Below are 15,156 nucleotides of genomic sequence, written 5' to 3' on the forward strand. Positions count from 1 at the left end.
CGCTCCTACCTCTCTGGCCGGACGCAATGTGTGTTGGCAGGAGAGGAGAGGTCGACCGCGAGGCCCCTTATCTGTGGGGTCCCACAGGGCTCGATCCTCTCGCCTCTCCTGTTCAACATATATATGAAGCCGCTGGGTGAGATCATCCGTGGTTTTGGGGTGGGATACCATCTGTATGCTGATGACACTCAGCTGTACATTTCCACCCCAAACCACCCCAACGAGGCTGTTGAAGTGATGTCCCGATGTCTGGAAGCCGTACGGGTCTGGATGGATGACAACAGGCTCAGGCTCAACCCCTCCAAGACAGAGTGGCTGTGGCTTCCGGCTTCCCGGTTCAACCAGCATATGCCATCGCTGACCATCGGAGATGATCAATTAGCCCCGGTGGAAGGGGCACGCAATTTGGGCGTCCTCCTTGATGCCCGGCTGTCTATGGAAGATCATGTGACAGCCGTGGCGAGAGGGGCGTTCCACCAGGTTCGCCTGGTGCGCCAGTTGCGGCCCCTTTTGGACCGGGAGGCCTTGCGTACAGTCACTCACGCGCTGGTGACGTCTCGCCTGGACTACTGTAATGCTCTCTACATGGGGCTCCCCTTGAGGTGCACCCGGAGACTGCAGTTGGTCCAGAATGCAGCCGCGCGGGTAATTATGGGGAGATCGAGGTTCTCCCATATAACACCTATCCTGCGCGAGCTGCACTGGCTTCCTGTGGTCTACCGGGTGCGCTTCAAGGTACTGGTTACCACCTTCAAAGCGCTCCATGGCACAGGGCCTAGTTACCTGCGGGATCGCGTCCTGCCCCATACATCCCTGCGACCCGTCCACTCACACAGAGAGGGACTACTCCGGGTGCCGTCCTCCAGAGAGTGCCAGAGGGCAGTGCCCAGAAGTAGGGCCTTCTCTGTAGTGGGCCCCACCCTTTGGAATGACCTCCCCCCAGACATCAGAACTACAACCGACCTTCGCTCCTTCTGTATGAAACTGAAAACCTACCTGTTTCGACTAGCTGACCTGTTATAACTCTACAACCTCCCCAGCCCAGGGCATTTTTAATTGTAATTTTAGTTTTTAAGGGTTAATTTCACTGGGGTTTTAACTTTTTAAGTATTGTAACTTATTTATTTATTCTTACCTCCTCTATACGCTATATAATACCTTTGTACGTCGCCCCGAGTCCCTGTGGGGAGAGGGGGCGACTAATAAGTTCAAGTAATAAATAAATAATAAATAAATAATAAATGTCCAGCACAGGTGGCATGCGGACCCATTTGTCAGGGCACGCGAGGCGCTGCCCTGTCAGCTGGCCAGCGCATGTGCACACGCTGGCCAGCTGAGTTCACCCTTTTTTAAAGCCATTTTTCGCCCTCCCCAGGCTCCAGAGGCTTTATAGGAGCCTGGGGAGGGCGAAAAGAGCCTCCCTGCCACCCACCCTGAGGCCCTCCGGAGGCTTCATGAGCTTCCATGAAGCCTCCGGAGCACAAAAACCCCGGCCCTACGGGCAAACTGGAAGTTCGGGAACGGACTTCCGGTTTGCTCGGAGGGTCATTTTGACTGCTCCAGAGGCTTCAGGGAAGCCTCCGGAAGCCTCCGGAAGGCGTCTGGGGGGGGGAGGCTGTTTTCGCCCTTCCAGGCTCCTATAAAGCCTCTGGAGCCTGGGGAGGGTGAAAAAAGCATGTAAAAATGGGGGGAGCACCTGTAGTGCGTGCATGTGCACTGGGGGGTCACGCATTGCATTATGAGTGCGGCACGCCCACATACAACCCCCCTGCGCTCCCCCCACTTATGGCACGCGAGCCAAAAAAGGTTCGCCATCGCTGCTATATGTTGTGCTGTGCTGTGCTGTGCTGTGCTGTGCTGTGCTGTGCTGTGCTGTGCTGTGCTGTGCTATGCTATGCTGTGCTGTGCTGTGCTGTGCTATGCTATGCTATGCTATGCTATTCACATGTCATGCCACAAAGTGCTTTGGAATGTTTGGAGGTGTTCATGTAAGCACCTGTCTAAAGCTCTTTGATGCAACTGTTGCTCTCCCCTTGACTGTGTGATTACTTTCTGCAGCTGCACTGTGCTCTCACAAAAAGACACGTTTGCTTTAGGTCATTCCTACAAATAGTACCTATGCTTGTGTACCCTGAAGCACTTGCTCCGGCATCTCTAGTATATATTATATTCATCATTTTTCCTTTCAATGACATTAAACATGACAATTTGGTGATAATCTTTGGATGACACATGGTGGTCACATTTCAGATTTTCAGAGGCTCTTGAAGGTCTTAAGACCTTGGCTTCTGGACCTCTGCTATGGCTGAGTTCTTGTGCATGCATGAAACTTACTTAAAAAGAAAATACAGCCATTTTTCTTTTAAAACGCACATTTAGAAATGTTGCTTCTGAACCTTTAACAAACAGACAAGGTTATAAAGTTAAATAAATATTGACCTGGCAGGCTGGAGAATCTGTGTTGCTAACAAATACATACATGTTTACTTGGTTTTAACCTGAACATACGAACGGACGGTGTGCTTTTTTTTCCCCGGGGAAGCACTGTAGAGCTTATAGTTATATTTGGGACGTGGCACTGCCCTGGAGAAGACCTTCATCGGTTCAGAGGTAAAGAACTGTTTTGGGCTTAACAATGACTTATTGTAGCAGCAAGGAAAGAATGTGACGGAAGGAATGCTGTGGGGTGTGGCCAGGCAATAGCAGCCAGCCCTCTTACCTGCTCAGGTGGTTTAGCTTTAAAGCAGCTGAAAAGAGAGTTCCTCAGACTAACACCTGCTGGAGCTCTGTGTGCTAGGTGATAAGCGAGCAAACTGGAAATATGTTTTGCTAAACGGAGGAGCTAAGAAACATTAGGGAAAGCAGGAATAAGGATGAAGAAGCATAATTCGGTTCAGGGAACTTTTAGCCGACTCTTTGGGAAAAAGCATGCCTCCAACAATTCCACCAGCTCCCTCTTTGTCACCAACCCTCCTTGGATCTTCACACAAGAGATCAACTCTGACAGCCTGAAAAGCTCAGGTCAGTATGGCTTATTTGAGTTTTCAAGGGAGAGTGGGAAGGAAAAGGAGAACAGATGTATACTTTAGCTGTGGTCTTTCACCTAAAAGGGCTCTGTATTGTAGCAATGATCCAACCATCAGAGCTTTTACTGGGGTGGCAGTGCTGTGCACATTTAATTTGTACTCCGAGAGGTCTATATTAAGCAACAATTCAGCTAGAAATCTACACTTAAGTATTTGGTAAGAATGACTGGATGAAATAGAAACATGTTGTAACCTGTAAAATCTGGATCCTTGCGCCGTCTCAAATAATTAAACATAAGAATGAGTACAGCAGATTCCAATTGTAGCTCCTGCAAAAACACTGTTTAAAGAGCAGAATGAGAAGTTGATTTCCTGAGTCAATTTAATAAAATGTTTGTCATTTCATATGGGATTAGAATTGTTCTGATTGCAGCCATCAAGAGGCCTTTAGATGCCTATGCGCTAGTGGCCTCTGGTAATGACAGCAAAAGACTTGTTCTGTAGGTGGTAATTCTCTCTTGCAGCCTGTAATTGTGGTACAATAGCCTTCAGGCTCAGATGGGTGGGTACTAACTCTGAATTCACTTGGAATGCAGAGTGTCCATGATATAGAATTAATCTTGCAAATTTAAGATCTCTTCCATCAACATAGCCACGCAACACTTATTTGCTTCAGCTAGGGGTTGTCCAGACAAATTGAATGCAAATGCCAATGGAATAGATGGAAACTGCATATTGAAATTCTTCATAAGTGGTGTCTTTAAAGGTCACCAAATTATGCAACTTGTGCCCATATGTTAGCTCCAGAAACAAAATGTTTTGCTTCCATAGCATATATACTGTAAGTATTTCAGGATCCAGGAGTGCTGCTTCTTGGTCAGGGTGTAAGTATTTCAGGATCCAGGAGTCCTGCTTCTTGTTTAAGGCTTTTGCTTCTGAGATGCAAAAATTTGGACAACCACCAGATGGCAGCAAAGAGTTAGAGGTTTCTTGGCCACTTTCCTGATTTTTGCAGCCCAGATCTGAGACAAAACACCACCACCCCGCCGCCGCTTTTTTGGGGGGTCAAAAAGAGAGAGAGAAAGAGCAAACCCTATGAAATTAAAGAAATTGGAAATTTTATCCTTTGGCTTGTTCCTATTTAAGTAAAGTAGAGCTTGCTAATTAAAGACTTAAAACTATTTCAGTTTGAGATAGTATCTGTTGACATTTGATCTATTCTAGGTATGACTGTTAGAGATATGTGTTTTGAGATGCCCCGATTACATTCAGATATTCTTTCTTTGGTGGGCTGGTAAGCTGTCAAGATTGAATAAGTGTGCATATTTTGATTGAAAAGCTAAAGAATTAAATCTACAAAGGACATATTTGTTGCTATTCTTCACATTCCGTATTGGTAGTTATTACTCCTGTCCACATACACTTTCAACCCTCAGGCGTAAGGTATACCTATGATAATATGTCTGTAAAAATGAAAACACAGTTGAATTATGAGAGGCTTCAGTATAACCTATAACTTTGAACAGCCTAAGGGGCAATGCAATGCCCAAGAGGAAGGACATCTGACTGCTTACCATGCAGCCTAATTATGGAATTAGTCCTGAAAAAATAGAGGCCTCTGCTTCCTTCTTACACTTAATTTTCAGCCCAGGATTCCCTCTTCTGTGTCATTCCAAAATAAGCTCAAGAAGAAATGGGGATGACTGGATCAATGTTTGTTTTCATTCTTTGTTGCACAAATATCTCAAACTGGTTCCATGCTCTGTTTGTAATATATACAAAGCTGAGCAATCTGTCCCCTACACAACATGTTTCTTTCTCTCTTGTGTCAAGATAATTCAGGCTATGCGATATCAGATCTTCCCTGTGGAAGGAAGAAGAGCCGAATGAAGGGAAATATAAATGTATCAATGCATAGATTAATGCACTGTTTTTCACAAAGGGGAACTATAGCTGTCACAGGGAAATGAAATTTTAAAAGGCAGTATCTAGGATGTGGCTCAATGGAGGCAAAATTGCTAACGTGATTTTATGTTCATATCAAGGATGGAATAAACAGGGGACCCCTAAAAAATTATTTTACGTTAGGTTCCTTTGTAAATATTTAAGAGACAATTTTTGCTCACAAGATTTCTAATTGTTTACCTGAGACCTTGTTAATCTTAAAATAGAAGTGAACATTTATTTATTTTTTTGCCAGCAAGGACCGTGTATGGTGTGGATAATGAGTTGAGTAAGTCTGTGCCCACTGGGCAAGGTTGACAAAGGGAATCAAATTTAACGTCTCCTTCTTCTCTATCACATACAAAAATGCACAAAGCATGCAGTTTGAGCTCTCTCTTAAGGGAGATGAGGCAATAATACTCAGCTGGAAGAATAATAGCATCCCGTTTTTAACTTTTCCGTTTGAGTCCTGTAAAGCCATAGAAACATAGAAAATTAATGGCAGAGAAAGACCTAGTGGTTCATTGAGTCTGCCCTTTAGGTTTGGGTTTTTTTTTCTATATTATATATACAGATGATAGATGATAGATAGATAGATAGATAGATAGATAGATAGATAGATAGATAGATAGATAGATAGATGATAGATAGATAGATGAATAGATGATAGATAGATAGATGAATAGATGATAGATAGATAGATAGATAGATAGATAGATAGATAGATAGATAGATAGATGATAGATAGATAGATAGATAGATAGATAGATAGATAGATAGATGATAGATAGATAGATAGATAGATAGATAGATAGATAGATATTGTTTTCAATTGTTTTTTTTAATTGTCAGATGATGGCCATTTGTTTTTCCCAAGAATGTTTAAGCTCAGTTATTGATGATCTACTACCTCTGCTGGAAGCTGGTTCCAAGCTTCCACTATTCTTTCTGAGAAGCAATACTTTCTAATATTACTTTGTCCTTTCTGTCAGCCTGAGTTTATGTCATGGGTATCCACAGATATGTATATGATACATAGACTGCCCTGCATGCCTTCAGCAAATCTTCTGCCTTAGCTACAGTATATTAGTCCAATACAGGTATAGAAATAAAATTCAGTTAGAGTGCCATAGGTTCGCCATCACAGCTCTATATGATGTAACATTGCTCTGGTCCATCCATGCTTGTGATTAGCATGGAGTACTGTGGAAAATTACATCCAAAGCTTTAGTGCTTTCTTTGAGAAAGCTGTTTATTTGAGGTAAATGAATAGCTAAGCATAACACAGAAGATGCTCCATGCCTATATATTAAACAGCTCCTTGAATGAAATGTTTACAACATTTTTATGCTGCATGGACTAAAAAAGTTGAATTCAGCTTGAACCTCACCTTAGTTTTGCATAAATGAATTGCAAAGTAAACACAAGTTACCCAACTTGCAATGGGTGCGGACTTGTGGGTGTCACTGACTCAAAGATTTTTGGATCTAGTCTCTGGCCCTTCCCTCTTTCCTATACTTCCCTTAAAGCTATGGATGTACTCAACATAAAATACAGCTACACCTCTCATGTGTAATGCAGGAAAATGACACAACAGTGTTTTACATATCTGAAAAATATCCCTTATCTATCAAATTAATTATATAGTGATTAGGAAGATGTTGTCATTTTTTGTAAATACAACCCAATCTTCAAGAATGTTCAATTTTGTAAAAAGTTCCCTGCAAGTTCTCAGCAGATTTAATTTTTCTTCCATCTTACCTCTGAGAAACTTCGTGAAATATAGTCAAGTTTATCACTGATGAATTATTTCCACAAATGTTCCTGGGATATAAACCATTCTGTTGGTTGGTGCAATGTGCCTCAAAGTCGTCAACTTTGACATGTTTGGACTTCAATTCCTAGAACTCTGCCACCATGCTTACTGGGGAATTTTAAAAGTTGACAAACTTCTTAAAGATTTCAAGTTTCTGAAACACTAATTTAGTGTTTAATTTTTAACCTTGACAGCACACTGAGGGGAAAATTGGGTTTTCATTTTACAGTTTAACTCCAATAGTATAATAATCCTGAATGTTTTGAACTGACTTGAAAAAAATATTGTAAGAATAACTGAGAAATTCTCTTAACTAACAAATTCTATTTGTCCTTTTGCATTCCAAGTCAAATAAGCCTTCAAATGAGCCATTTAGGCAGCTCTGAATTTATATACAGGGTATATCTATCTCCTAATACTCATCTTCACTTGTGGAGTTATTCTCATTGATTCCTTATTTACTGCTTTCATTCTGCATAATGCTTAGAGTTAGAGGTTACGATTAGCGAGTTCTTTGGAAGATGTTGATCACATATGGGATATAAACATTAGAATTCAAGATTGTTTCCCAACTAAATACTGCTACCAATGAATCTAGAGCACTAGGCATATACATTTATTTACTTTTATTTAAAAAACACATGCACAGCATTTTCAGTGCCAATCACAACCAGAGGCTTGCCTAATTAATGACATCTCAAAGTGTAGCATGGCTAGGAATTCTGAGAGCTGACTACATTTGTTTCTAATATACCTGGCTACCTTTTAGCAAAAAGTGGTATAAGCTATATCATGCTAAGAGTTAGTAGAGGCACAAGTCCATTCTGATACATTTGTATGAAATGAGATGATGCACTTCAACATTGTTGACTACAAATCAGCAAATCACATCTTAAATTAGGCTTTTGCTTTTACACCTGGTGCAAGAATTATTTTTCATAATGATAAGAGGAAGAACAAATAGCAAAATGATGGTCATAGATACAGATTGTCCCAGCTTCACAAAAAGATTGATCTCCACGTGTCAACTTTTTAAAAACAAAAGTATAAAGAGATGGACAACATTTTTACTGCCTATAAATGAGCATCTCATTGGAATTTATTGGAATTCTTTTGTTATATACCGTATTAAATAAATTATTTTTATTTTAGAGCTCTGGGGTTCTTGTTCTTTGAGTTAACTGTTTCCTGCTAAATTGTAAAGGGAAAAGTCTAATATATGATTAAATTCATATAAAAGAGGCATATTTTTGTCTTTCCAATATTTCATCTCAACCTCAAGAAGATGGCTTAAAAATCTCTAAAGAAGGCTGTGAATCCTTGCTTTAAATAAAGATTAATTGACTTGAATTAATTGTGCTGCCACATTCCTGGTACATTAATTCTCTTCATGAGCCTATTAATGTTAAAGATACTACTATTTACTGCTCTAAAAATTAGGAAAGGATGAAAAATTCCATTTCTGAAATAAGATCATCACATCGCCATCATAACATCTGCATCTTCTTGATCACTGAAAGAAATCTATTAAATGCTATACTCTCTGGATGCAAAAATATTCTATATTACCCTCTGCTTTATACTAAGTAGACCAAACTGTTGCAATCAGATGAAGTTTGAGGAAATGAGGTTGCCTCATAGAAGATAGGGCTGACAGGGATTCTTGCTTCTTTTCAGTGTAAGCACATTTCATAGTTTTGGCAGTCTTTGGGTGAGAGATTTACAGACTGTCTACAATGTACATAATGTCCAAAACCCAAGAAAAAAAGCCAACCGAATTATTTCATGTTCTTCCATTTGAATAATCAGCTGATTAACAATATGGAACTTCGCCATGCCAATATTGCTGTCAAATTCTGCAAACATCATAGTCTTTGGTTTACTGCAGTATTTTAATCCAATCTCTCAGATTTTCAGCCTTCTTATTCTTTGCTACCTGATAAGGAAGAGGTCTCCCAGACATTCTTATTTTAAATTATAACAAGGGGATATACTTAGTTTAGTAAATCATGGGGGCAGATCAGCCTTCCTCAACCTGGTGCCTTGCAAATGTGTTTTGTAATCAACATACACAACTATCTTGGTTAAATAGAAGTTGTTGTACAGTTCATCTTCAAGACACCAGATTGAAAATGCTAAAGTCTTCATGTGTGGGAAAATCCATTCCTTTTCTTCAACTTCTAATTCCAAATATCCTTTAATCCCATTTAAAATTCATCTTTATCTTTGCTAGGTTTTATTTTGCATTCCTAGCATGAAAAAGCCATTGATAATAATAGATGGAGAAAAGCATTGGGGCTGTTCTCTTTCCAAAGTTTTCTATTTTGAATTCTTCTCAGAGATATGTTGCTTTCAGTAAAATCAGGTATTGAACATCATTAAATATAAAACTGTATTATATATTTAGCAATCTCATTTGTGGATATACAGTATATATTCCACATGTTTGTTTAATTGCCTGTTCATTAAATAAAATCATATTACATTCTTTATATACTGATCTGGCATTCTGTGACTTCCCCAACTCCCCCTATCATTTGTAGATGCATCACGATTTCCAAGATGTATTGTAACTACTCAGAGACTTTTTAAAATTACACAATTGACATAGATGCTGTCTTCCAATAAATGAACAAAGCTATATTCAATGGCTGGCTACTTTAGACTATCTTAAGCAGAGATGGGAACGGATTGGTGAATATAATTTGTGCCTGACTTCCTTGGAGCACTATGTAGCTAGCTGTGGTTAATAAATTGCAATACAGAAGTGATATAGAAGTTACCTGAATAAAATCTATGTGGGCAGAGGAGATTGAATGCTAGGCGAAAGGGGAAAAAACAGCTCTCGGGGTGGGGATTGTTACACCTGGGAAATCTTTTGATTATGCAAGGAAGAGATAAGGAATGCTTTGTAGTGTGTGGCATGTACAAATTTCCATCTACAATTAGCGCACTTAATTAAACTGAGTGTGAATCTAGTCCTAGATGTAGGCTGGACAATAGATGTATTGCATTGCTATAGGCAAGTCTGTTTTCTTCACATTTAGTTCTTCAAATGTAATGGCTATTGACAGTGGTCCTATGCATGTTTGCTTACAAAGAAATCCCATCATAGGACTCAATAATATGATGCAGGTAAACCTGAGGAATACACATAATAGGTACAGGTAGTCCTCAACTTATGACAACAACTGAGCCCGAAATTTCTGTTGATTAGTGAGACAGTCGTGGGCCTCCCCACTGACTTTATTCATCAGAATGTCACAAAAGGTGATCACATGACCCCAGGACACTGCAACCATCATAAATATGAATCAGTTGCCAAGCATCTGAATTTTGATCACCTGACTGGGAATGCTACAAGAGTTATAAGTATGAACAAAGATCATAGGTCATTTTTTTCAATGCTGTGTAACTTTGAACTGTCACTAAATGAACTGTTGCAAGTCAAAGTTTACATGTAGGGCCTCAGTACAATTTCCCTCTTACAGTGTCTTATTGCTGTGTTTTTTCCTCTGGAGGACTCTAATAAGATATATTTTCTGGTTTGGTAAAATTAGCCATTGTGTGGCAAGCTAGCAACTACCTATGATTTATTGGTTGTAAGCTAGATGAAATGGACATCCAAATGAAAACTTGCCAAAGTTTTAGAAAATTTCCAAAAATAAATAAAGGATGTGATGAATTGCAATTTGTGGGGGAGGGTATTGAAAGTATCATAAAGTCATCTCATTCCATGTCAGTTTGGGTTGACTGACTTCTTAGAATGCAGTTAATTTGGACAACTATTTTGAAAATGTATCTATTTTGGTTGTATATTTATTCTTTCTCAAATATCTTGTGTTATTTTTCGGGCCACTGAAGCCTTCTTAATTTTGTCCAATCCATATCAATAACTAGTTAAATCCTAATATTTTCTTGGTGCATTTGGTGCAACTTGATACACATAGCAGAATTCTCTGTATAGAATAGCCACCTTGAGAATCCACCTTTAGAAAATATTAAACAATTTGTGACCCTTTGGATCATTGTTTCAAGATATTACCTGACCAGATTCCTTAGTGCCTTTAGCAGTAGAAGAGCTTCTTATGGTCTTGGAAAGCTCTTGAAAATTCAGGGAAATAGTCAGAGATGTATCTGCCTTGAAAGTAGTCCATAATGGGAAATTGGATATAAATTGTAAACAATGATTAAGAAAAGAGGTCTAATTTTTTTGTTATTAAAAATAATTAATTTTTATTTTGAATGTGTTATAAAGGTATAATGTGGTTGGATGATATTGAAAATAGATAAGGGAATGCCACTATGTGGTTTTGTTTTAAATTTTGGAATGTTTATTATAAAGGGACGTTAAAACAACTATAGTCATATGAAGGATAAGGTATGATGATAGCAATATATATAAATATATGTGATGTAAAATATATAATTTGATATGAATCATAGATGTTGACTGTGGAAGGGATGCACAAAAGTTCTTTGTAACCAATTGACACACTTTTTACAATTTGTAGTGGAAGATGATTTTAAGGTGTTTGTTTGTGTTTATTCAAATATATATATATATATATTAGCCCATAATGAACTGTCTAGCACAGTCAAACACCAGGAGTGTTGACCTCAGGAAGTGTTTTATGGCATTTTGTGTTATGTCATAAAAAAGCTTCATGATAATCTTATGCTATAAAATGTTTAATAAAATTTGCCAAGTTTCAATTCCATGGGAATTGTCCTATGGTGCACCATTTTAATCTGTTTAAATTTACAGACATAAGACTTTTAGTAGTATATAGATGACTGCCAGGTATCAATAGACAATTAAAATAACTGGCACTTAACTTGGTTTATCTTTATCTTCCCTACCCTCTTCCTACCATTTCATCATTCCTTATCATTCCCAGAAATTAATATTTATTTTGAATTGAAAGGATCTTTCAAATGCTTTGCATTTCTGCTATTTGTGAGTCTACCCTGTTGCTTGTCCTTGCTATGAAATACTAAACTTAGTTTTGGACTGTAAGAAAAGACTGGAACAATGCCAGTTAAGATATTAGTTAAATGAGATTAATATATATATATATTACTCATGAGAAAAGAATAATACTTTATATAAGAAATACGGTGTCAATTGTGCTACAAACTTCTTGCTGGTTTTCAAAGCTTATTTTGACTATCTAGATGGAAAGTTGATCCAAGAATTCATAAAAGGAATGAATTTAGTGCATATAATCTTTATTGACATGACAATCCAGAAGAACAGGTATCTGAAGAATTTCAGGTGCATGCTCATTGTTATAGAAGAAATATTTAGATATGTATTCCATAAGAAATACATTTCTTCCATCTCTTTCCTAATTAGAAAGGGAATTAATGGGCTACATCTGCTAAAACCACATATGGTAGAGACAAGTATTTTGCAGTTGTTTTGCCCTCTTTTGCACATCTGTATAAGTCTGTGCAAATCATAACTTTTCTATTTATATCATGACCCAGATGCCTAAAATGGGCAGAGCTTAAAATGGTGCAGTGGTGCTTTAATTTATCTGACAAAAACAGCAAGAGCATAGAGATTTGCAGGTGGGTGGAGAGGGAGAGAAAGTACACATATGCAGATGCCCTTTATGTAATGAAATTAGGTTTAATTCCTTGTTTATTTCTGACTCTGAATCAGTAATGGAATTGCAGTGGGCAAGGATTTTTCTGCTTCTTTTACTGCTGATCATGCATACTCTATATGACTCCCTTCTTTTAATGTGCTTTAATGTTTACTTTCTTTGCAGCAACTTCCTGCAGAGCTTTCCAACAGAGGTGGGGCTTATAGATTTTGAGTGTGTCTGCTGATCATACTTGTTAATTCATGCTGTTCACCTGAGAATGTTGTTAAAGTAAATTATGGGCTGTATTAACTACTAGAAAACACAGCTTAGAGAGGTGTGATTATGTGGCAAGAATGTGAGGGTGGAAGCTAAGATGTCCACAGGTTCTGATTCGAGAATGTTCCAACATGGCCAAGATTTCTTCCCTGCTGTTTTAATAGGCCTTTAGTTGTGTTTAGATCCCAATTGTCATTGCAAAAAAACATCTGGAAAATATGAGGTCTGGATAATAAATATGGCCTAATCTCTATTATTGTCTTTCTGAACATGTTTTTGTAGTAATTTTGAATGATCATGATGATGCTAGCAACAGGATCATAATGTTTCCCAAACATTCCCTTTCTGTGAAACAATAAGCCACATCACACAGCTGTGTATACCAAACTGAAGTATACTTCAGTTCAATAAACTGTAAGTCTGAGGACAGGTAGTAAAAGAGAAAGAGCAAAAGGGCCGCCTGTCTTTCAGGAAACTGGTAAAATACAAGAAGTTTGTCCTTGGTTTTATATTGGTTCAGGACAGTCTATGCCATTAATCCTCATCTGTCAGGCCCAAACCCAAGAATGATGTGTGGTCATTCTTCTAAGCTTAGTTCTTTATTGTTTTAACACCTGTAGACAAAACCTTACCAGACTAAGGACTCTGCTATCTTCATCTACAATATACTTTGTGAACTATTAGGAAGGAGCTGGCTTCATCCTCTTTCTCACTTGATATCTGAGCTGAGTTGCCCTTTAGTCCTCTGAAATATACCACGTCCTTCCTGGGAGTCCACCTTCTTACTATAATCCAGGGGTGTCCAAACTTGGCAACTTTAAGACTTGTGGACTTCAACTCCCAGAATTCCCCAGCTCTCAGCAGAGCTGGCTGGGGAATTCTGGGAGTTGAAGTCCACAAGTCTTAAAGTTGCCAAGTTTGGACACCCCTGCTATAATCCATCACATTTTCTTAATTCTCATTCCTCCCATTTCCACTTTTTGTCATTCCTCCCAGTCCCACTTTTTTTCTTAATTCCCATTCCTCCCGTTCCCAACTTTATTTTCCTCCATGCATATTTTGGGCCCTGTAGTTTTGGCTACAGAAAAATAGATAAATTTGAGAGTTGAAAAAGGAAACAACAATGGAATATTTTGGTTCCTGCAGTCTTTCTTCCATTCTGCTAAGTCCTCCCTTGTGATTTCCTTCCCTTCTCCCTCAAGAATCATGAGCTTGCCTCATTCTAGGAGCATGTCAGCCCCCACTGAGCTATTTTGGGATGCCCTCCAAGAGCAGTTTTTCTAAATATTTATCAGGTGATAGAGATTTCTGTAAATCTTAGATTCCTGTCATGTCTTCAAAGTGGGCTGGGTCAAAACACAGACACCACAGAGTTTCCAGGAATGTTATTTTATTGTTGCAGTGTATAAATAACAGAATCTTGTCCAGGTTTCTCTCTGTCTCATCTTATACTAAACAAGAGTAAGGCGGGGTTATTTTGAGTTTCATACTTCCTTCTGCCTCTGGTCTTTCCAAGACCCCTTTTAATGGCTTGCTTATACCTTTCCTGAGGTCAGATTTAAATTCTTTTATATTTCCCAAATATTGTTCTAGGAGGTATGCAGAAAGATAATGAATAAGAGTGGCTTCTCCAAAACTTCAAGATATTTATATTATCCAATTAGCACTATTAGTTTGGATATATAATCAATTGTAAAAGAAAGGGAGAGATGCTAAAATTTAGGTTGCTAATGTTTGATAGGTTAAACAAACTGGACCAAGGAGCTGCCATCCAGATATACCAAATTTCCACCATCTAATTTAAGATGCTGGCTAGAGAATTTTGGGAAGTAGAAATCGCTGTCTTAAAATTGCTGAAGTTTAGAAACTCTAATCTAGAATACCAACCCAATATAATCAAATACTATGCTAGCATGGCATTCTGGAAGCCATAATTCCAATCCACTTCATCTTCAGAGGAACCAGGTTGTAAAAGTTTGATTTAAATCAACATTTAATTTATAATTTAATTAAAATGATAAAATATATCATTTATGTTTCTGATTAAACATGTATGTGTTTTCAATGTCTTTTTATGGGACTATTGGAATAAACAGATATTAATTCATTATAAGCTATGCAATCTAATACATATTAATTTGAAAGTATTATTTATTTTAAGGAAAGTCCTAATTATGCACGTGTAAAATTGTAGCCAAATAAGTAACTAAGGTATCCCAATTTTCAAAATGCATAAATAGAACTTCTTATAAAATGGTAGGTGGCAAACCTAGCTTTACATTTTTCATTTCCTCGTTGGTTTTGCAGACAAATGAATTTATCTTCTAAAGTAGTACCTATTTATATTTACATGCTAGGATTGTTTGAAAAAAAATACATATATTTAAGTACGCAGACATACATATTCAGAAATAGGCTTGGTTTACTCATTTGCAAATATAGAAACATGTAACTGAATTAATCAATCTATTAAATGGTTAAATCACATACATTAAGA

The 15,156-nt window shown here is 38.2% G+C and overlaps 1 protein-coding gene and 1 long non-coding RNA gene across 2 annotated transcripts in view; both read left to right on the plus strand.

Moving 5' to 3' along the window:
• Nucleotides 1-1,767: 1,767 nt before the first annotated feature.
• LOC309388654 overlaps nucleotides 1,768-15,156 on the plus strand; it is an 81,012-nt gene continuing 67,623 nt past the window's right edge. The window contains exon 1 of the long non-coding RNA XR_014174826.1: nucleotides 1,768-1,826. This is a non-coding gene — a long non-coding RNA (uncharacterized lncRNA). The remainder of the gene's footprint in view (nucleotides 1,827-15,156) is intronic.
• LOC309389056 (uncharacterized protein C6orf132 homolog) overlaps nucleotides 2,647-15,156 on the plus strand; it is a 43,190-nt gene continuing 30,680 nt past the window's right edge. Inside the window, exon 1 of the mRNA XM_081946981.1 lies at nucleotides 2,647-3,021. Coding sequence (XP_081803107.1) covers nucleotides 2,874-3,021 — 148 coding nt within the window. The 5' untranslated portion in view covers nucleotides 2,647-2,873. The remainder of the gene's footprint in view (nucleotides 3,022-15,156) is intronic.

The sequence above is a fragment of the Natrix helvetica genome (genome assembly GCF_964273705.1).
Source record: "Natrix helvetica genome assembly, chromosome: 3".
Lineage (NCBI taxonomy): Eukaryota > Metazoa > Chordata > Lepidosauria > Squamata > Natricidae > Natrix > Natrix helvetica.